We start from the raw sequence: 24,192 nt of genomic DNA, 5'->3' as shown, positions 1-24,192 counted from the left end.
TAGGAGTTCAAGGATGAGTCAGAAAATAGTGATGGCATGGAGATTTCTTGCAAAGAGAAAAGTACAAACTCAAGATAGGGGAGTGTGGGTGTACTCAAGAGAAATAGTTGCATGCAAGGGGGTTTAGGGCAGCTTCCTTTATGCAGAAATAAAGTTTAATAGAACATAACTCATTAAGTAAAGTCCATTGGTCACTTGACATTACAGAGTTGAGTAGTTGTAATGGAGATTACGTGATCCACAAATCCTAAAATACTATCTGATCTTATCTATAAAAAATTTGCTGACCACTGCTTTACAGCAGTACAGAGAAATTTAACTCCCTCCCTCTGTTGTTCTTTTTATTACAGTCTGTATTATATTCTTCTATCAGAATTAATATTCATCATTGCAAAATTTGGAAAAGGTAGAAAAGCACCAAAATAAAATTTAGCAATTACGTCTGATTCATACTTAAGAATATATATATGTATATATATTTCTCAACTCATACACATATGCACACACAACTTTTATAAAATGTCATCCTAAATATAGTTTTCTTGTACAGCTTTTTGCACTTATATTTACAAATATATTTATCACAAAATATTCATCTATAGCTGAGAAGGGCTAGCATTTCTGGTAAAGGGACAGATAGTGATATTTCAGGCTTTGTGGGCTGTGCGGTGTCTGCCACAACTACTCAAATCTGTTGTAGCTCAGAAGCAGCCGTGGACAGGACGAACCAGACAGGCTGCGTACCAGTAAAACGGTATTACAGAAAGAGGTGGCAGGCTAGATCTGGCCCACAGGCCATAGTTTTCTGACCACTGCTCTATAATATTACTTTTAACTACTTGATTTTTTCTCTATTTTATGTTCTCATCAGTAAATTTAAGAGTGGCTGCTCTTTAGATTAGTGAATAAATCTACTGACTACTCTGAATTGTTTGTTTGTTTCTGAGCTTAATATTCCCACTTTGTGTCAGTCATTCCTCAAATCACAAGAGTAGTAGACCATGCCTTTCTGAACAGTGCCTTTTTGAATTATAGTAATGTTTTAGTATTGTTTCAGTATTTTGCACACACAACTGAATAAGTACTAGCATAATGGCTTTTTCCTATGCAGAGTATAATGAGGCCATTTTCTTTCCTTATTCTGATACTGTATTTCCCTCATCATAGTAACTTTTTTATTGGTCACCTCTCATGACAAACATGGTAAATTCTTTATGAACATTGTTTCAGATCTTACAGCTACCCTATGATAATGGTATTTTTTATTGCTTTTTAAAACAGACAAATTAAGACTCACAGGTTAAATAATTTGCTATATGTCATGCCACTAATAAATAATCATAAAGTAGGTAGGTTCCATAATATATGCATAATGCAAAAATGTCAGAATCTCTCCTCAGTTGACAGCGTTAAAGTCCTCCTCTGAATCAAAACCGGCTACAATATCAGATTAGGCTTCTGAAAGCTACTGCCTAATATTGATGAACGTGTGTTTATCTTTTGATTTTTTGAACTTACTAATTGCTTTGGTCAATGATGCCTATGTAAGTTTTTAATCATTGTTTTACCTACGTGAATTTTGAGCATCTGCTTATTTTGACCTCTTATCCATAATACAGAGTCTGAGCAGTCAGTGAAACTTGATATGAGTGTAGCATAATAACATAATATGTTGAATTTGGAAAACCATTGTGTAGTACTAACCTTTAAATAAGAAAATTTCGAATACGTGTATACACACACATATATATTTTTGTTAGTCTTCTGAAAAGTGACTCAACACAAGTACAGCAGCATTTTTATCCACCACCTATACTTCTGTGTATTCCTAGTATCCAGATTTTGGTCTCTAGTGATACTCTACACAAAACAAAGCCAAGTAATTGCTGGTCCAATGTCTTAGATGAGGAAAACTCAAGGTAAGTTTGAATTCTCTGATACTGGATATGGGATGAGGCAGAGCTCCTGAAACGATGAAGGAACCAATTTACAGGCCTCTGATCAATTTTAGTAATAATATATGTTTTTCAAATAGAATAATGTTTATGGTTACTTTAAATAATTTTTCAAGGACTTTGAGTTTATAATGAACCCATATTCTAAAAAGAAAAGTTAATGTAAGTGTGCAAAGTGCCAAAAGAGAAATATCATAAATGATTGGTCAGCATTGTTAATCCTACAAAATAGCAGAAAGGGTCTTCAACATAAGCTTTAATACTACTGCCAAACCGAATTGTATTATTAGAATGACAGGACAGTAGATTACTGTTTCTGGATCACCAGAGTTAAAACATTACATCTTTTGCTGGGTCGCATCTAGTTGCAAAAAAATTAACTTGTGTGATGGGTATCAATTTAATTTGTATTAACATAGTAAAGGAAATTTAACTGAAAAAGGAAGTCACTTCCAGACTTGCAGTTTAGGTTGAATTCATCTTGTTAGTGTCAATCAAGTTTTGTACTCTTAGCAAGAATTAGTTGTTTGATAATCCAGAGTTTGAAATGTTTTTTTAATCTTCATTTTCTTTTTTCAGTTTGGGAAAATCACCTTAATCTCAGCAATGCATCAAAATAAATATTACTACAACTCTACGAATGTGTAAAATTAAGTGCAGAAATAATAAAGAACCAACTTATGGTGTTGATAATGATATTTTAGAGTAGAGTAGAGTAGAGTAGAGTAGAATAGAATAGAATAGAATAGAATAGAATAGAATAGAATAGAATAGAATAGAATAGAATAGAATAGGAGGCTGGGCACAGTGACTCATGCATGTAATCCCAATACTTTGGGAAGCCGAGCAGGGTGGATCACTTAAGGTCAGGAGTTTAAGATCAGCCTGGCCAAAGTGGTGAAACCCAGTCTCTACTAAAAATACAAAAAATTTAGCCGTGTATGGTACTGTGCACCTTTAATTCCAGTTACTCGGGAAGCTGAAGCAGAATAGCTTGAACCTGGGAGGCATAGGTTGCAGTGAGCTGAGATTGCTCTACTGCACTCCAGCCTGTTCGACAAAGCAAGACTCTTGCTCAAAAAAAAAAAAAAAAAAAAAAAAAAAAAAAAAGAATCTGTAATTTTAACTAATGTTTTTTGAAGTCTTATTAGGATAAAGACTATGTTATAGTGATCTTTGAAACAAATTTTAAGTTTGATTTGATAAGATGCTTGTAATATAATAAACAATAAATTTTAAGTCACAAGCCGGGCGCGGTGGCTCATGCCTGTAATCCCAACACTCTGGGAGGCCGAAGTGGGCGGATCACCTGAGGTTGGGAGTTCAAGACCAGCCTGATCAACATGGAGAAACCCCATCCTACTAAATATACAAAATTAGCCAGACGTGGTGGCGCATGCCTGTAATCGCAGCTACTCAGGAGGCTGAGGCAGGAGAATCGCTTGAACCCAGGAGGTGGAGGTTGCAGTGAGCTGAGATTACAGCATTGCACTCCAGCCTGGGGAAGAAGAGTGAAACTCTGTCTCAAAAAAAAAAAAAAAAAAAATTAAAGCACAAAATCAGATTTTTGGCAGGACATGTCAGATAACATTGTATAAGTTGTGAAGATGTGAAAATCTATCTTGATTATTTTGAAAACCAAAAAAATAAATTATTTACCTCTGTAGTTTTCTGAGGTGAATTTATTCTGAAGAATATACACTAAGAAGTGAGTTAACTTTAATGGACCTCTTTTTGAAATTACTCAAAGCTATTTTATATACATATTATTTAGGAACTGTAATATTTATAAAACTTGTATTTTAAATTCTATTTGTATCTTTAGTTTTGCTTTGTTACTCCATCTCTAAATTAAGAGTAATTATGTTTTTCTTTTGTTAATGATTTATAGCCCTCTCTAATACACTTAAGAGTTGTTTGATTTTAGAATATGTTTCCTGCAGGCAAAGCGAGTAGATTTTTATGTTTAATACACTTGTAAATCTCAACAATAATATCTGTTTCATTACCTCATTGTGATACTAGTTTTGCTTTATGGGTTCTCTTTGCATACTGTTCCCTTAATTTAGTTAAACATCTAGTGGTGACACAAGGAGCCAAGTGTAAGATCTTATCACCTAAATGAGAGCTTTGTTCCTTATAGTAATAATTAACCAAAAAACATGTATTTTTAAAATTAACTGTTTCTGTAAGGATATAACAATTTATGAATGAAATCATTTTGCAAGTTAGTCAACTTTAAAACTAAGTACTTAGGCCGGGCGCGGTGGCTCACGCCTGTAATCCCAGCACTCTGGGAAGCTGAGGTGGGCGGATCACGAGGTCAGGAGATCGAGACCATCCTGGCTAACATGGTGAAACCCCGTCTCTACTAAAAATATGAAAAAATTAGCTGGGCGTGGTGGCAGGTGCCTGTAGTCCCAGCTACTCAGGAGGCTGAGGCAGGAGAATGGCGTGAACCCAGGAGGTGGAGCTTGCAGTGAGCCGAGATAGTGCCACTGCACTCCAGCCTGGGCGACAGAGCAAGACTCCGTCTCAAAAAAAAAAAAAGTACTTAATAATCAAACTTTTTCTCAAAATTATAGAATCTCAGAGGTAGACAGTATGGTAGATACCATCTTATTCAAACTTTCTATTCACAGAAAAAAAAAGTCATAAAGTTAGGTGGCTTGTCCAAACCTGTGAAGATTCTCTGACCCGAATACAGTGGCAGTTAGATGCAACAGCAGGGTTAATAGTTTGCCTTTTTGTTTTAACCACCTCATCTCAAAAAGTTGAGCCTACTAATACTACAGAATTTACGCATGATGAAGCTGGGGAGCAGGTGCATCAGAAAGATAGCTTCAGTAGCTCCTGCTTCAGCCTAAAGTTCTGTAACACATAATTGCAAAATAATTCCATTTATAAAATGAAATTTCCATGTGTAGTGCTGGGCTCAGGTGTATCTCTGTAAATAGCATATGAAGTTACCTCCATAGTTATGATCCATTATTGTTTCCCTCCCTGTTGATTACCTGTATTCTAGCCACTGATGACATGTGGCTGTTGAACACTTAAAACGTGGCTGGTATGAATTGAGATGTGCTATAAGTGTTAAATACACATTGGTTTTCATGTCCATATCCAGCTCTGAACCTCTGTACAATTTTGTTTTAGTGGGTGTTTAGGGTTGCTGTGCATATCTCTTACCAATCCAGTCAAACCTTTGGGGCCCATCTTGATCTCTGCTCTTTCATTAAAATGTTTGGGTCTAAATTCATCTTTTTTTGTTTATATCTCATTATTCCCTTTCTCCCTTTTTAAGCTTACATAGGTTCTTAATGATAGTCTATCATGTTTTGTTACCAAATAGGGGCAAAAATGCATTTATGCCTGCCTCTAGAACAATAATTAAATAAATTGCTACTAGAAGTGAAGTTGCACCTAGCAATGTATTTTCAGTCTCCAAACATTTAGCAGAGGGAGGGCACATATCTGAATGTTAATAAATACATGTTGAATTGAGTTTCTGAATATATATTTGTCATTTTAAAAACCCTTATATTTCAATATGTTATAGTTTTCAAAGCACTTTCACATATGGAGCTTTATTTAATCTTCCTAGCAGTTTTATTAGATAGGCAAGGCAATTATTCTTTTCATTGTTAGATGATAAAGTAGGGACTTAAAAAAACAATATAAAAACTGGTGACACTTTTGTTTCCTGTGCAATGTGATTTCCTCTCTTTTGGTTGAAAACACTTTAACTGTCGTGGAAGAGCAGGTCCTGGTTTCTTTTAAGCTCGTCTGAAGTTATTTTGAATCCTTTATTTATAATCACAGTTTTCTTGGATCTCATCCACTGGGCTATAGGTACACACCAGGGTCTTTGGAGCAAGTTGTTGTGAAAACTCCTTATAGGTACATACCAAGCAATAAGTGATTGTTCTTTAGTATATGGTTTTCAAATAAATTTTATCTCATGTCAACTCCATTTGATTAGGAGTGCATGTGTGGGATCCTTTGTGTAGAAAGTTGTGAAACACTGTTTAGTTTTAACAAGGAAGTGTTTAGTTTCATCAAAAGTATGAGAATGAGGGGAATGAGGGTAATTAAATGCTATATTATTTAATAGAGTAGGTCCGTTTTTATTTCTGGTCAATATCTTTTTTATGAACATTCCTAATATGAAAATGTCCTTAGTCTGAGCAGAAGAGGAAGGAAAATGAGACCTCTGGATGTCATAGTCCTTTTCTCATCAGAAGAGACCGTCTCTCTCCCTCAGTTTGCTTTTTCCATCTTCAGCTTCAACAATACAGCTATGTTCAATTGGCCTTTCAATTAATGGTGGTTTTGCAGCAGTTTTTGTACTTAGGTTTAACTGTTTATTCAGAATTTGCCATGTTAAAGCTAAACAGGAAATTAAATCACAGATATAAAATGATATCTTTATTAAATATAACCTCATTGGGTTTATGTAAGAGGTAAACACAAGCTCAAGCCTAAAATACAGTGAGCAGTCATACATATATTATTGATATATAATTAAGTTAATTATTCTCTAATTTAACAAATATTTACTTAGTGCTGGTGTGTGTCAGGCATTGGTGCTGATTACTAGAAATATAACAGTGAAGATGATGTTCAAAATCCTGCTCCCACATTTTAGTGGGAAAGTTAGTAAATGTTTTAGAATTTTCTCTTTCCTTTATTTGGTCAACTGTTTTTTGTATTTGAAAGAAATAATTTGAAAAACTCATTAGTAAATGACAACGAGCCACATTGTTAGGAAGAACTTTCCCTTGTCACACTTATTGAAGTGGGGCCAGATGTGGTGGCTCATGCGTTTAATCTCAGCACTTTGAGAAGCTGAAGCAGTAGGATCGCAGGAGCCCAGCAGTTCAAGACCAGCCTGGACAATAAAGTGATACCCCATCTTTACAAAAAAAAAAAAAAAAAAGAAAGAAAGAAAGGGAGGGAGGGAGGGAGGGAGGGAGGGAAAGAAAGAGAGAGAGAGAGAGAGAGAGAGAGAGAGAGAGAGAGAGAAAGAAAGAAAGAAAAAGAAAAGAAAGAAAGAAAGAGAAAGAAAGAAAGAGAAAGAAAGAAAGAAGGGAGGAAGGGAGGAAGGGAGGAAGGAAGGAAGGAAGGAAGGAAGGAAGGAAGGAAGGAAGGAAGGAAGGAAGGAAGGAAGGAAGGAAGGAAGGAAGAAAAGAAAGAAAGAAAGAATTAGCTGAGTGTGGTGGCATGAACCTGTAGTCCCAGCTACTTGGGAGACTTAGGTAGGAGGATCGCTTGAGTCCAGGAGTTGGAGGCTGCAATGAGCCATGATTGTGCCACTGCAGCCAGCCTGCATACCACAGTGAGATTCTGTCTCCAAAAAAAAAAAAAAAAGTTTATAAATAATTTTATGAACACTGAAAAGGCATTTTGAACAATAAATTCATGAATTTCCTAATTAATCTTTACTTCTATAGATACTGGTTCTGGTTTTGTATCTATAAATAACAAATAAAATTTGGGTGAATACAGAGTTAAAGAGTTTAGAATGTTAGTTAAAGAGTTTAGACTTTTTAATGGAATTCATTAAAAAGTCCCTTTAGGGCTGGGCACGGTGGCTCACACCTGTAATCCCAGCACTTTGGGAGGCTGAGGCGGGTGGATCATCTGAGGTCAGGAGCTCGAGACCAGCCTGATCAACATGGTGAAACCCTGTCTCTACTAAAAATACAAAGAATTAGCCAGACGTGGTGGCACATGCCCGTAATCCCAGCTGTTTGGGAGGCTGAAGCAAGAGAATCACTTGAACCCATGAGGTGGAGATGGAGATTGAAGTGAGCCGAGATTGCACCATTGCACTCCAACCTGGGCAACAGGAGTGAAACTCCATCTCAAAAGAAAGAAAAAAATAAAAAGTCCCTTTAGAAGAGATGTTTCTTTTGGTTTGGACTGCATTGATATTTCTTTTACGGGTTCATTGTATATCTTTGTTTTACAATTGTGATTTAAATTGTTTTATAAATGAAGTTCAAATTCTTCATCTTTCAGATCTTGACAGAGCAAGTATGTACTCAGGTCGTACACAAACCACATCCAGAGCCAGATTCTACAGTGAAAATTCAGAATCCAAGTGAGCAAATGGCAGTTCTTTATTGTATTGGGATCGGCGCATGGCAACATATGAGACTAAATCAAAACTTTTCCTAACCCCTTAAATCATTATGGTGTTTACCTAGTTCATGACAGTTTTAACTCACCTTATATAGTGCTAAGTATTTATTTGAAAGTCAGTAATACGTTTTGAGTTGAGCATAGGATATGGTTATAAATCTTTAAGTTTTCTTCTTTGTTTACAGTGATTCTTAAAGTGGTGGCAACCTTGTTAAAAAACTCTACACCAAGTGCAGAGCTGATGGAAGTTCGTCGTTTATTTTTATCTGATATGATAAAACTTTTCAGTAACAGCCGTGAAAATAGAAGGTAAGCAGTTTGGGTACTATAACAACACTTTATTCCATAATTAATATTTTCTCTCTTTTAGAATTTCAATTCATTTCAAATCTTTTCCATATTGCTAAATACTTTTAATCATCAGAAAAGACATATTATGTTTCTTTGATGTATTCAGTATACTTCTATTTATTTTTATATTATTTTTATTTTGTTATATGGATATTATATTTTAATTGTATATATGAATATACATATAAACAAACACTTATTTAAAATGTAATATCCCTTTTAGTGGTACCTGTCTATCACCAATAGAACTTTCAGTTGTAATTGTGTTGGATTTTCTCATTTTTGTCTATGCTTTCCACCCCATTTTTCTTATGGCTGATTGTTGTGCATTTTAAAGCTAGTTAGCTAGAACGTAGGGTAGAGTCTGAGGCCATGAACTCTGGGGTCGTCATTGCCTGAGTCTATAATTTAACAAATATTGACTGAGTGCCTATTGTGTTCAGGGTAAGACCCAGTGCTTGCTACACAAGATAGTCTTAGTACACAGTCTCGGTACATTCCAGTGGGAAAGAAAACTATAAAGCAATGATTAATGCATAATGTGTTAAATACATTGTGAGTACTAAAGTTGGTAAGAAAGTAGAGAAGCAATAAGTAAATCTGACTGTGAAAGTTAGGAAAGGGATTTTGAATGACAAATAGGATTTTTCCTGGTAGAGAAATAAGAGAAAGTCATTCCAATTACAGAATATATAATGTGCAGCATGACTGTACACCTTACTTTACTGAGGTCAGATCATATTTTCACTATTTTATTTATCAAAGTTTCAAAATAGTAAATTCTAACTTAATTTGGATATTTTTAATGAGATCAATTTTTTTTTCTCCCAAGATGCTTATTGCAGTGTTCAGTGTGGCAGGATTGGATGTTTTCTCTTGGCTATATCAATCCTAAAAATTCTGAGGAGCAGAAGATTACTGAAATGGTCTACAATATCTTCCGGATTCTTTTGTATCATGCAATAAAATATGAATGGGGAGGCTGGAGAGTCTGGGTGGATACGCTGTCAATAGCCCATTCCAAGGTAACACGGGATTTAACATTTTAATATCAGAGTTATTGCGGTGGATTAAACGGCTACAGATATGCATCTGGTGCCATCTTGTGGGCATGTTAGGTTTTGACAGATTCCTGTATCTCAGTTTTGTATTTTTTTCCTCACTGTTCATAGACTGTTAGAACTTGAAAGTGGCTTATAGATGAATTAATTCAAATCCCAAATTTATAAATTAGGAGTTTTATACCCAGTGATGACCTACATCTGTTTTATAGCAAATCTGAGAACTTTAATCTGAGCCACTTGCTCTTTTAACTGGTTCTTGGAAGACTATTTCATGAAATAGTCTCTGAAATATACTTTTTAAGACTTTTTTTAAGAAGTCAGATTTTTTTATTTCCAAGTGAATCATAAATACATTTAAAGTGTTTAAGTTTAGTGGTATTTTAATTGCATTATCTTTTCTTTATTTTTAATCTTAAAAATCTGTATGTCTGTATTTTAAGTATTATTTGATTTTTGGTAAAATGAAATAGTGAATTAAAGTATACAAGTATATACACATTAGATTCTGGAAATTCAGAGTTAGGATATCTCATCGTGAAGTGTTATAGAAGAAGCATGGGTGTCAAAAGTATGGTTTTTAGTTTAGTCTGTGCCAGAATTGAGTTTTGTGATTTTAGAAGACTCATTTAGTCTTGTTGAACACGAGTTAGAAAAAACTGTTTAATAAGATAGATAGTAAACATTATAGACTGTGTGGGTTATATAGCCTCTAATACAACTACTCAACTCTGCTGTTCAGTGTGAAAGACAATACATAATGTAAATGAATTATCATGGTTTTGAATAAACCTTATTCACCAAAAGAGATGATAAGCAGATTTGTCCCATGGGCCATATGTTACCAACCCCCACTTTTGGGACTTGCATTCTTCTTCTGTAAAATTAAGGAGATTTTTGTATTATGAGATATTCTTTAAAGGATGGTTCCCCCAATCTAAAATTCTGTTAACTTATTTAAATATACATTAATAGCACCTATGTCTATAAGAGAAAGACTATGAACTTTAAAAAATATTAGAAAAGCTTTTGTTTCTATTATAAATTTACATTTTGTAATATAGTGATGCCTCAGATTTATCATTGCTTCAACAAATTTGAAAATAGCAAAGAAAAAGACATTGCAGGTCTTTGTGTTAAAAAAGGATTCTGATTATTAATAAAGAAGCCTAAGTAAAGTAACAAATTCAGAGCAGCTTATATAAGAATAAAACTGTCATGTTTTAAGAGCTTGCAAATTTATATATTTAATGATTTGTGTGAATGTTTTAACTTCAGTTGTTGGGACAGGTGCACATATGAGCAATAGATGGTGAAAACCGACATAGTAATAGTAATTTGAATATTGAATATTATATATTTTGAATATTGAATATTACATACTTTGAATGTTGTATATTATAGCTGTTTATTCTCTGTTTAAGCTTACATAAGTATGTGAAAGTTAACTGGCATATTAGGTTTGAGTAACATTGAAATACTCAACCTAAAAGAAAATAACTTTTAATATTGCTGAGTTATCTGTGTGATTTTGGCAATCCTTATAATAAATCATATATAGCTGTATTTGTTGATTATTTCCAGTTCCTTAATAAAACTAAGCACACTTGCTTTAGGATTAACAAGTGCCAGCTTTGAAGTCTTAAAATTTCTGACTTGATTTTTTCTATTTCCACAGTTTAATTTGTATTATTTATTTTTTTCTTTTTGATATGTACAAAATGCCTTAATGTTTTCTTTACTTATTCCTAAGGTCACTTATGAAGCTCATAAGGAATACCTAGCCAAAATGTATGAAGAATATCAAAGACAAGAAGAGGAAAACATTAAAAAAGGAAAGAAAGGGAATGTGAGCACCATCTCTGGTCTTTCATCACAAACAACGGGAGCAAAAGGTGGAATGGAAATTCGAGAGATAGAAGATCTTTCACAAAGCCAGAGCCCAGAAAGTGAGACCGATTACCCTGTCAGCACAGATACTCGAGACTTACTCATGTCAACAAAAGTGTCAGATGATATTCTTGGAAATTCAGATAGACCAGGAAGTGGTGTACATGTGGAAGTACATGATCTTTTAGTAGACATAAAAGCAGAGAAAGTGGAAGCAACAGAAGTAAAGCTCGATGATATGGATTTATCACCAGAGACTTTAGTAGGTGGAGAGAATGGTGCCCTTGTGGAGGTTGAATCTCTGTTGGATAATGTATATAGTGCTGCTGTTGAGAAACTCCAGAACAATGTACATGGAAGTGTTGGTATCATTAAAAAAAATGAAGAAAAGGATAATGGTCCGTTGATAACATTAGCAGATGAGAAAGAAGACCTTCCCAATAGTAGTACATCATTTCTCTTTGATAAAATACCCAAACAGGAAGAAAAACTACTTCCTGAACTTTCTAGCAATCACATTATTCCAAATATTCAGGACACACAAGTACATCTTGGTGTTAGTGATGATCTTGGATTGCTTGCTCACATGACTGGTAGTGTAGACTTAACTTGTACATCTAGTATAATAGAAGAAAAAGAGTTCAAAATCCATACAACTTCAGATGGAATGAGCAGTATTTCTGAAAGAGACTTAGCGTCATCAACTAAGGGGCTGGAGTATGCTGAAATGACTGCTACAACTCTGGAAACTGAGTCTTCTAGTAGCAAAATTGTACCAAATATTGATGCAGGAAGTATAATTTCAGATACTGAAAGGTCTGACGATGGCAAAGAATCAGGAAAAGAAATCCGAAAAATCCAAACAACTACTACGACACAAGTAAGCTACCTTATATGAGTTCTAGAAATAAAAAAATGCATTGAATAGATAGAGTTGTTAGCACCAAAACCGAGTACTTTCTTATCAGTTACTTCCTGTTTATATTGAATTACAGTATAATAGTAATTTATGGAATGAAATAGTGTGGTATAATTTCATGTATATAAGAAATTAAAAATATCTCAAGTATATTTCCAACTCTGCCACATTCTTCTGTGTAACTTTGCTCAGCCTCTCTGGGCCTAAGTTTCCTTATATAGCACAAGAGGTTGTACTAAAGGATGACTAAGGTCTCTGCCAGTTCTAACATTTTAAACTCTGTGACCACATTTACACATTTTGAACTCAAGATCTTCATTCTGAATACTTGATTAATTTTAACCTTTTAAGCTTCAGGCCCAACCCTGTTCTGTGGATTATAGAAAAGAGGACTTGGAGCCCAGATTGAACTGATAAATGAAGGGGAAGGGAAAAGGGAACTGTTATTTATCCAGTGCCTACTATGTTCCAGGCACTGTGCTATATGTTTTCAGATTTAATCCTCACAACAACCCTGTGAGGTAGGTAATATGGCTGAGAAAAATTAGAATTATTAGCAGTGAGAATTTTCTGTACAACCACATGAATAGGACTTTGTTATAAGACAATTAAAGACTCTTAGGTCTGGTTGTTAGGAAATGTTAGTGCTTCAGTTTTGACCTTGCTGGAATAAAGCTAAAAACAGATGATGTTTTCTGATACGGATTTTAATTGTTGAGCTTTGAGTTATGACTACTTCTTTACACTCTAGGAAAAATAATACCTTATGGTTAAGAGTTTAAGAAATAAGAATACTTTTCCCGTTAATGACTTGGGTTTTGTTATCCTCTGGTGTCCCACTTGCCTTTTAATGTCATTGAAGATACATTGAATGTGTTTCCATTAGGGCTATACTATGAGGAGTAAACCATGCCTGTCTTGTGTCTTTGTACTCCAGTAAGAATCCTTAATAATAGATCATGTGTGTGGGGAAAGTATTTTTATTTTTTCTGTAACTGCCAATTTCCATTTTTTGTGGCAGTTGCGTTGTAGTGATAATTGGCAGGAGATGAGAATACTGAATTAGATACAGATGTAAAATAAAGGAAAACATCATGCATTGTTTATTGAACAATAGGCTTGCCTGTTGAACACTAGGCTTGCCTGTTTTACATTTGGAGTTTATAGACATTTTTCTGGTTTGTGTTCTAACTTACCAAATGCATTTGTGTTTTTGAATTGAAGTATTATAAGTGAAACAGATTTTAAAGTTAAATATTACTTGAAACTGTTCAAGTAATATTTTTTCTAATCGTGTGCTTTAGTTACAATTAGTTGATGACATATATATCCAGTATACTTCACTTTGTATATGCTCACTTCAGTAAGGAAGTGATGTGGTCTAATTTAAAGACTCTTAAGGGGGTAAAGAGGATCTGGTTTTCAGTATGAACTTTGGTGTTAGCTTTAGGTATTTGATTATCTTGCTTAGTTTCTGCAATAGTAAAGTAAAAGCAATAGTGGAGACTTCAGCCCAGAAAGTTTCCTGTGCAAGGAATTACCAGGTGAATAATATATGTGAAATATATTAAACTACTGAAGTCATATGCTAAAGCATTAAAGCATTGTTCACTTTACTATGCTCACAGTTTCATTTTGAAATAAGGCATTTCTTTTGTATTCCACAAAAGTTCACCTTTTCCTTCTTTAGGCTGTGCAGGGTCGGTCTATCACCCAACAAGACCGAGATCTCCGAGTTGATTTAGGATTTCGAGGAATGCCGATGACTGAAGAACAGCGGCGCCAGTTTAGCCCAGGTCCACGGACTACAATGTTTCGTATTCCTGAGTTTAAATGGTCTCCAATGCACCAGCGGCTTCTCACTGATTTGCTATTTGCATTAGAAACCGACGTACATGTCTGGAGGAGGTAGAAATATTTCTTTTTTATAAATTAAAAGCAAATATTTTACGTTTGCCATTGCCTGTTCTATTTTAAAGAGACTTGACAAAACCAAAAATCTGCCTTGATTAAAGGAATTTCCACATTTTTCTTGTTTCCTGTTTAAATTAATACCATGTACTAAATTTATTAGTGATAATATTATAATACATACTGTTTAAAGTTTAAATCACTCTGTGACGTGTGTATTCAGAGCCCGTAGTATTTGAGCAGTTAGTGGATATCAGTTCAAAGATAATAACTTAAAGACAACAAATCTACATAAATTAAACCATTGCCTTTCTAAATTTTCAATTTAATTTTTTAATAGTAAACGTGCAACAAATTAATTATCACAGCATATAATTTACATAGGCATGAATACAGTTAGGAATTGGATGGATATAAGTAACAAGGGCAACTTAAATGATCTAGCACAACATTCTTAGGAATGTCGGCTTCTGTGCTTCTCCTCGTTTTCCTTTTAGGATTCAAAGTGGCTGCTTCAACTCCCAACATCAATTCATCATGAGAAACTTGCCCAAATTAAAAGGCAGAGATGACTCTTCTTCCTTCCTCTTCTTCCTATTTTTCCCCTGCCTCCTCTTCTTCTCTCTCGTCTTTCACTTTCTCTTTTTATTCTCCTCTTTTCTTCTTTTTTTTAAAAAGAAGCCCCTCAAGAAATTTCCCCCTTATGTCTCATGAGCCAGCAAAATCACATCCTCTTTCAAAATTAATCATCAGAAAAAGCAAATGGGATTATAATGACTGGTTTTTAGGGACTAATACTGGTTAATTAACTAGTAACTAGGGTGAGGCTAGTCTTTCCTATACCCAATCAAGCTCAATAATAGAACAAAATATAAAATGTGTGTTAGCAGGGAAAAAGTTATGACTGTTGTGGAAGACGTCAATAAAGTCTGCCATAGAAAGATTTTAATTTTGATTTTATTTGATCAATTTGTTCTTATACTACTCATATATTTTCATTGCTAATTATTGTACGATAAATTACCTAGAGATGGTAACTAAGGAAACCTAAATACCGTGAAATTTGTTACTATTAACATGAAGACCAATGTATGGAGATAAATTATATAATTTAATAATTATAATATCAGTAGCCTCCAAGTGAGTGATACTCAGCTTTTTTTCCATCCACCCCTACTCTTGTGTTTTTGTTTTCTTTGATGGGCTCTCATGAAATTACCCAAGTAGAATTTAATAACATATAAATTTTTTAAAGGTAGCACTTTATTTTTAGGACAGGGAGAAACATCTTGAAATTTAAGATACACAGTGTTAGATAATAATTCACAACTCTAAAAGGGTTAGAATTATTGACTTAATTTTGACCATGGAGTAATTTCTTTTTTTTAATCTTATTTTTTTTTTCCCGTTAAAAAACAGTTCAGGCCAGGTGTGGTGGCTCACGCCTATATCCCAGCACTTTGGGAGGCCAAGGCGGGAGGATAGCTGGAGCTCAGGATTTCGAGACTAGGGCAAGACCCTGTTTCTACAAACATTAGCTAGGCGTGGTGGTGTCCACCTGTAGTCCCAGCTACTCGGGAATCTCCTGGGCCCAGGGAGGTTGAGGCTGCAGTGAGCCGTGATCCCACCACTGCACTCTAGCCTGGGCAACAGCAGAGATCCTGTCTCAAAAAGAAAAAAAAAATTATAGTCTTGACTGACACCAAACAAAAGCAGTGTATTTTTTTGACATCTACATTGTATGTTTTGTATGGGAACACTGTACTACCAACTTAGTTTGAGATTTTGTTGCTTTTCTTATTAAATAAGTTCTTGAATTTGTACTGATTTATTTATATTCCCTTATCATGTCACTTCTTTAACAGTACACATTTTCAATGTGACTAGTCAAAGGTGGGGCTGAAGTCACTGGTGATGTGACAAATTGAAACTGCCTACAAAGTAAAACTTTCAGTTAAATTTTTAGGTTTTCAGTTTCAGATTTTATTTATAGGTATGAAAATTTTGAATTGGTTATATTTTGAGTTTCCATATTATTTTTAACATCAGACATACTTTTTATATTTAAAAGATTCTGCCTTTCAACAAAAAACAATCAGATTTGGCAACATAAATATTTTTAGCCAAATTTATTGAGTCAGTCATATGTCTTAGAGTTTAGTTCTATATTTTTCAAGCAAAATAATAATAATAATAATGAGTTAATATACTTGGACACAAAATTCTGTGGAGATGAATGCTTAGTTTTTGGTAATATGATATCTTAATTATAAATCACTTTATTTTATAATAATTTAATTTTAAATATGGCTAGCTCCTACAATTCTATACTTTTTCACTTGTTATTCTAAGTAAATTGTCTAAGCTTTTCATTGAAGTAAGCCAAATACATACTCATTTCTGTTTTCTGTATTTTAGCCATTCCACAAAGTCTGTAATGGATTTTGTCAATAGCAATGAAAATATTATTTTTGTACATAACACAATTCACCTCATTTCCCAAATGGTAGACAACATCATCATTGCTTGTGGAGGAATTTTACCTTTGCTCTCTGCTGCTACATCACCAACTGTAAGTACTTTGCCTCCATCTAGTGGTTATATTTTATAATTACATGACTTGAGTATTTCAGTGGTGGTCTAGGCTGTAAACAGATTTTAAACGGACCTGTACTTTTTAGGGAACTTTTTAGCCATATAAATTTCTGTTTCCACCACTTCTGTTTATCAGTGTTGGGTTCCAGCTATGTGTGCTTATGAAAATATTTCTCTGGTAATTCTGATGAATAAATGCTTCATCAGAAGAATATTGCATTCTTCATCAGAGATATTACATCTCTCTTCAATTCTATAGTATAAATAAACTCTTAAAATCCTTGTTATTTAACATTTTCATTTATTTACTGATGCAACATTTATTTTACAAAATCTAGCCTTATCTTGATTTGTTTCTATATTAAACAGTGAAATGTGTTAATACATTTTAAAGGCATTTAATGTTAATTGTGTATGTCATTTAAAATATAATACGTCAATGTTAACTTTATATTTTGGTTGTCATTAAAAACAAAATCTTTGATTCATATCGAGGCAGACTCCATAGCTACTTGCTCAATGGGAAAGAATATAGAAATTTGCTTCCCATATCACCCATGTTCTTGTTGCCGTATGGAAACTCATCCTTAAGCTTAGAAAGTTTACCTTGCCAGAGGGAAATCTTTCATTTTACTAAGATGTCTATTAGTTGGTGAGACACTGTTTCCAAGTTGATCTCTAAGTTTATTTCATCATTAACAAGTTTTTCTATATGACTCTTTTTCTTACTGTCCTTTTGTCAATGCCACCACCATCACCAGAGCAGCATTGAAACTTCAACATTAGCAGCCACAGGCTATATCCTCACACACTTTCCCCAGATTTTACTCTTCTATTTTATTCATGATTTTGCTCAAGAAGTCCACAAAGGGAAGCATTCCAGTTCAGAAGGAGGAATGCAACAGAGCAAGTCACCAGTAGGGCCTTAATCAAATTAGCAGCTGAACCAAGAAAATGGAGCTAGGAAGAACAGTATAAATGGTTGATGGTGTGTGAAGAGTACAGATATACATACACCGCTCCTTTTCTTTCATCTCTCTTTTCCTCTGGTGATTTATACCAAATTCTGGTAAGTTGAGAGTTATGTATGATTTTTAAAATGCTTTCTAATAGTGAGACATAGAGGGCATTTTTTTTCTTCTGTTTTCCTTTTTTTTTTTTTTTTTTTTTTGACAGAGTATCATTCTGTGACCCAGGCTGGAGTACAGTAGGGCGATCTCAGCTCATTGCAACATCCGCCTCCTGGGTTCAAGCAATTCTGCTGCCTCAGCCTCCCAAGTAGCTGGGATTACAGGTGTACACCACCACACCCAGCTAATTTTTGTGTTTTTAGTAGAGATGGGGTTTCACCATATTGGCCAGGCTTGTTTCAAACTCCTGACCTCAAATGATCTGCCTGTCTCGACCTCCCAAAGTGCAGGGATTACAGGCATGAGCCACCCCTCCTGGCCAACTTTTTTTTTTATATATATTGAAGACCGAATAAATCAATACTTTCTTTGTGACATTTTTCTTGATTATATAAATTGCATTTTATGTTTTATAAATTATCATTTGTTATGAAGAAATTTTTTAAAGGTTGTATTGAAATTCACTTTGAAATGTAATATTGAATGTTTTTAAATTTTGCATGGAACAAAAAATGCTTTTTATATAAAAATAAGTTTAGCAATAAGTTATTAAAATTTGTATAGGTTTAAAATATTCACATTATTAAATAGTTTTCCAAATTTTAAAGTCAAAAGATGTTTAGCTATTAAGATAGAATATTCAAATAATGAAGTAAACTATAGCATATTTACTATTGCACCAGTCAAATTTGCTTATTTATTTTATGATGATTGTACAATAAATATATTGATGCTTTGAGGTTGGCTTCCAAAGTTATTACAATTCAATTTTGACCACTATAGTTTGGAATTTAAAATTATTTATTACCTAGACTTTCTTAACAGACTTGGGAATTCGTTCAATTATAGAAACCTTTGTTTATTTTCTCAATTTCTGTATTTCTGTTATTTTGTCCCATTAACTGTTTGACCTATGCCTGGTTGTACAACATACCTGATTTTATGTTTTCTGAATGGATTGCTTTCTTAAGAGAAATAGCCAAACCTTTCTCCCATTTTGTATCTGGTAGAACTATGATTGGTGCTGACTGCTGAATGTCGTTTCTGTATTACGGGGTTGTATAATATTCTTGCTAGAAGTTGTAACGTAGCAGAGGGAAAAAGGAAAGAAGAGGTTGAATAAAGAGGGAAATTAAACCTGAATATTTGGGCTTTTTATGTTTAAATTAAAAGTGTAAAAAGCCAAAAGAGAATTTTGGAAGGGATAAGCGAAAAAAGGAAACATTGGTAACGTGAAGATTACTCAAAGGTAACATTGTCTTGTAGGTGCTTTTAGAATTTTAATGCTAGATACATGAAGAGAGATGGAGACGTTTGAAACTAAGGTTTGAGTGATCTGGTAATTTTGTTTATACATACAGTTTTTCAGAATATTCTTCTTATATGCATTTTATGAAGAAATAGGAATAGTAATGGTTTATGGCAGTAGTTCGCAAACCTTTTTTGTATGGGGCCAGATGGGAAATATTTTAGGTTTCATTGGCAGTATTGTCATCTGTCACAGCTAGTCAACTCTGCTGTGATAGTACAAAAGCAGCAATAGACAATGCAAATATTTTTTGTCTGCTATTTCTATGAGATTGACATAGAAGTGGTCTCTTTTCTGCCCTGGAAATTTAGATGAGTACAGTAATTTATACTAGAGATAACATTTTGTATTGCTATTATAGTATCATCATCATGGAAGAAAATTTTGAACTGTTTAATCTTAGTTGGAAGGAACATACCTTAATGGAAACTTAAGAAAAAAAGAATATGTATTGTTTATAATGATAGGTTGAGCACCTTGAACTTAGTACTCTTGAAGAAGCAGCACTTTATGGGAGTTTCAGTTTTACCTAGATTACTTAATTTCATATGTAGCATAGAAAATACATTACAAAAGTAGTTTCAGAGCTCTGAGTTAGACCAATAGTTTTAGCTGTAGTACTCAGGGAAAAAAAAAAGACCTCTTAGTATGTAATTCGGCCGATCTTTGCTTTGGGAAAGCAGCAATATTTTTGTTGTTGATTTTTTTAGTTAATGTTTCTATGACTAGTTAATTGAATCCTCTCATTTGTTCTCTAATATATTGTTTAAGTTGGTCATGAATTAAAGCAAAAAATTGGAGAAGAAAAAGAAAAGCAAAGAACATGGATCAACCACAAATTGCACACTTTGTGATTTTAAGTTGACCACTTTGGTCAACCATCCTGAACACTGAATATTATGGAACTTAATTCAGGGCTTAATTTTCTCTGTCCCAGAAAAATAGTAGAGACTGACATTTCTAGCTCTCCTAACAGTTTCATAATTATAAGAAAGAAGAACTGCTTTTTCTATTTTGTCCAAAAATAACGAAGTCTTACTTTTAGTTTTACTTATTATTATTATCAGAATATATCATAAATATATTTGGAAAAATTATGAATAATGTTGTTGGTTTTGCTCTTCTTTTGTTTATCTCATAGAACTGATCATACTTTACTATTCTTAGGATGCTTTTATATGTTTTCCTATACAAGGTACCATGAAAATGGCATATTTTAAAATTTATACTCACATGTACTTGTCAAAAATTAGGAAGTAAGAATAGTTGATTTTTATTGTGAAGCCTAATTCTATCTGATATTTGAATATAATGAATATAATTATTAATTTAATAAAAATCTTAAACTTAGTATAATACCTATGTAATTACCTTTATTCATATTCAGGCATCGTTTAGTATATCAAGTTATTTTCTAGCATGGGAAAGTGGTTTATAAGTTATAATCTCTCAAATATTTTATTCTTTTATTAACTTCTGGGAATTTTCAACTATAGGAAGGGTTCTGTATATTTGAGAATACAAATTACATTATTTTCTTATAGAAAATTCTAGAGGTTGGTATAAATAGTTCATTTCCCTGAGTCATTTCTGCCTAAACCAGAATTGAGGTAGGGATTTTACAGAGGCATTATATTAGCTTATTTATCAAAATGTTCCATTAATTATAGGAAAAGATACTTGCTTTGTAAAATAGAGTATGCATTATTTCTAATATATGAACCATACTTATATATATATATATATATATATATATGTTATTTGGGCAGAGTTACTACAATAAAAAATAAGTTGAAGTCTAAATATTTGATATTTAACCTTGATCATATGTAATTTCTAAAATGAAAATCTCTTCTGAGAATTTTGCTTTTAATAAAATAATCAAATATAATTTTTAAATATATTATTTTGTGTTTCAATTTTACATTGTATTTTCATTTAATTTAATAATTTCCTTTTCTTGTATTTTTTTGGTCTGTTGTCTGTTTTGTCTAATGCATGTCCAGGGTTCTAAGGTTAGTATTACTTTTTTTGTAGTAATTTTCAGCTTTTCAGTTTCAAGTTTTATTTTTACTTATTTATGAAATTTTTGACTTGGTTATATTTTGAGTTTCCATATCATCTTTAACATTAGACATATCTTTTGTATATTTAAAAGAGTCATTGAAAGGATTACTTTCCCAATGCATTGATGTATTACTATTTTATTATGCACAATGATCTCTACATTAAACTATCATGATGAACACAATGGTGTTACAGTCATATGTACAATCAGATTTTAATTGGTTCTAAGGAAAGTAAATTAGATGAAATATATTATTTTAAGATTTAATAATTGTGTGAGAGTGATCTTTATTTTTTAGCCCTATCTTTTGCTGCTTGCATACTTCATTTTTAAAATTACTTTTATATAAAATGGAATACAAATTCTGTTTTAGACTATTGTGTCGAAAATGCCTTTTACTTTAAAATTTATTTTTTTCAGTCAAAAAAACACTGGTGGATTATATGGACACTTTAATAATTCTATTTATAATTCACTCATTTTGAAATGAAAGCATAGTTTGACAGGTCAAAACACTCAAAACCATTAAATAATGAATATAGAGAGATAGCTGTCTTGCAATTTCAGTGATTCAAAATAATGAAGAATTTCTTTGAGAACACAGATCTAGATATTCTAAATTCTAATGTTTGAAAAATTATTTACAGTATTTGATAGACCTAAGAAATGGCCAAGTTCTTCATTCCTTTATAGAACATTTTAAATTGAAACAGATTTAAAACTTTTTCTTGTGAGCTATGATGTCATTGTCATAGATTTTAATTGATATTATGAAGTGATGCTGTATATTCATGAAGTGCTAAGAAGTAAAGAATCTGCATTTTAAAGTCCAAGTAATGAATTAATCATTTCTTTATGCCGTGTGTACTGAATTGGCATAATGTTGTAACAACTGAAAACACATTTCTGTCTTTTTCCAGGCGCATTTTAGAGAGAATGATTTTAACACTATTTTGTTGTTAAATGGAAGGAGGAATGGTTGTTACATTTTATACATCATTTAAAACTGAGCTTAGTTATATAATGCTTGCAGTAGTCACCTATCATTTTTGTTACCCACTTTGTACACAAGAAATGTTTTGAGTATTTTGAGGTATTTTTTCAGTGTTTTCTGCTCACAGTTTCCATGTTAATGCTCCTGCTTCTTCAAGGAGGGAGAAGTTTAGGTATAATGATGGCTATAAACAATGTCAAAATGAAACATTAAATAGGAGTAGATACCTATTACATATGCTAACCTTGTAGTTGAATTTATCATTTGGTTAAGAGGTAATGTTGATTGGAATGGCTAGTGTGCCCGTTTTCAGAAAATTTAAACAATATTATTTTTTGCTTATAAAGTATTCCCATCCTTGGTTCCTTGAGGCACTGATAAAATGTAGCCTGGTCATAAGGAACAAAAATAATTAAAATGCTATATAGTCCACGGTGCAAAACAAAATAAGAAATGTTGACATTGTTTAAAAAATCATAATGTTACGCATTTTAAAAAACAACAATACTTTGTAATATTCCCTCTGGAATCAGAAATGTAGTGAAAGTAGTTTCCAATCTAGAATGCTATGATTCTTTTTATTACTAGTGTTTTATAAGTCACGAGTTAAATATCTGTAGACGAGTTAGTGATCTTGATTATTTTTACTCTGGAGTTTTATCGTACATGTAAAGTACCTAGTATTTCAGTTGACTCTAAAATGGATAAGAAATTGTTATGTACTCTAATTTGACAGCTATCTCATTTTGATACTAAGTTAAATTACCATATATTTTCCCTATTATTCATCATACATCTATAGGAAAGAAAAATTAAAGCATATATTTTTATTAATGGGAATGAAGATTTTAGGAAAGAAATATCAATGTAAAATCTTTATAAATTACAAAACAAAACTAGTATAAGTACATATATGTGGTTCTCTCTAAATATCTTTGTGAAATAATCTTAAGTTTAGAATGTCATTTTTATAACTAAAGACATTTAAAGCTAATGTTGATTTTAAAATGGGCTTTTCCTTTATTCAAGGATAATTGATAGGTAAAGTAAGCAAATTCGGTAACCAGCTCTGGTGATATATGGAATTAGTTGATCTTTTATTTTATTAATAAAATATGATAAATATATTAAATTTGTGTTCACCTGTAGTATGTATGTATATGTATTATATTTCCAAATTTCCAAATTTTAAACAAGACTTAAATCTTCTACTTTTCTAAAGACGGAATTGGAAAATATTGAAGTGACACAAGGCATGTCAGCTGAGACAGCAGTAACTTTCCTCAGCCGGCTGATGGCTATGGTTGATGTACTTGTGTTTGCAAGCTCTCTAAATTTTAGTGAGATTGAAGCTGAGAAAAACATGTCTTCTGGAGGTTTAATGCGACAGTGCCTAAGATTAGGTAAGTCTGTTAAAACAGTAATGCATGTCAAATAATTATCTACAGATCAGCTTTATAAAGTGCTATGGTACATAAAATATTGATGATATAAGTTGATTTTATAATATAGAGATTATCTTGAGATATGGAGATTGTTTTTATAATTAATCAGAATTACTAAATTTTAAAAAATTTATGCCTTCACGTTGGAGATTTCACAGAACTGATCATCTTAAAGATGGTTCATAATTTGAAATCAAGAGTGAAATATACTTGAAATTCTTTCAAAATCAATAAGACTATCAATTTGTCGTTGAAGTGATTTTAATGCAAATCCATTTATGAATCCAATTTTGGTAAACTAATACTGAGGGTAGTGTCCTGGCCCCACAAACGTGTCAGATACACATAATGCTAGAAGGTTAAAATAAACTACCCTAATCTTACTTGGGGTGAACAAATATCCCTAATAAACATTGT

At 32.9% G+C, this 24,192-nt stretch overlaps 1 protein-coding gene across 4 annotated transcripts in view; it reads left to right on the top strand.

Moving 5' to 3' along the window:
• Positions 1 to 24,192, top strand: part of NBEA (neurobeachin) — a 774,301-nt gene that overhangs the window by 214,251 nt on the left and 535,858 nt on the right. For all 4 annotated transcript variants that reach the window (XM_030922219.1, XM_030922217.1, XM_030922221.1 and 1 more), the window contains exons 19-26: positions 7,980 to 8,061; positions 8,288 to 8,411; positions 9,286 to 9,478; positions 11,268 to 12,284; positions 14,014 to 14,231; positions 16,653 to 16,806; positions 21,275 to 21,283; positions 23,553 to 23,733. In XM_030922219.1, the coding sequence (XP_030778079.1) occupies positions 7,980 to 8,061; positions 8,288 to 8,411; positions 9,286 to 9,478; positions 11,268 to 12,284; positions 14,014 to 14,231; positions 16,653 to 16,806; positions 21,275 to 21,283; positions 23,553 to 23,733 (1,978 nt within the window). The remainder of the gene's footprint in view (positions 1 to 7,979; positions 8,062 to 8,287; positions 8,412 to 9,285; positions 9,479 to 11,267; positions 12,285 to 14,013; positions 14,232 to 16,652; positions 16,807 to 21,274; positions 21,284 to 23,552; positions 23,734 to 24,192) is intronic.

This window comes from Rhinopithecus roxellana, chromosome 18 (assembly GCF_007565055.1).
Source record: "Rhinopithecus roxellana isolate Shanxi Qingling chromosome 18, ASM756505v1, whole genome shotgun sequence".
Taxonomy (NCBI): Eukaryota; Metazoa; Chordata; class Mammalia; order Primates; family Cercopithecidae; genus Rhinopithecus; species Rhinopithecus roxellana.
The sequence above is the reverse complement of the archived record's forward strand: the minus strand, read 5'-3'. Positions and strand labels throughout refer to the sequence as shown.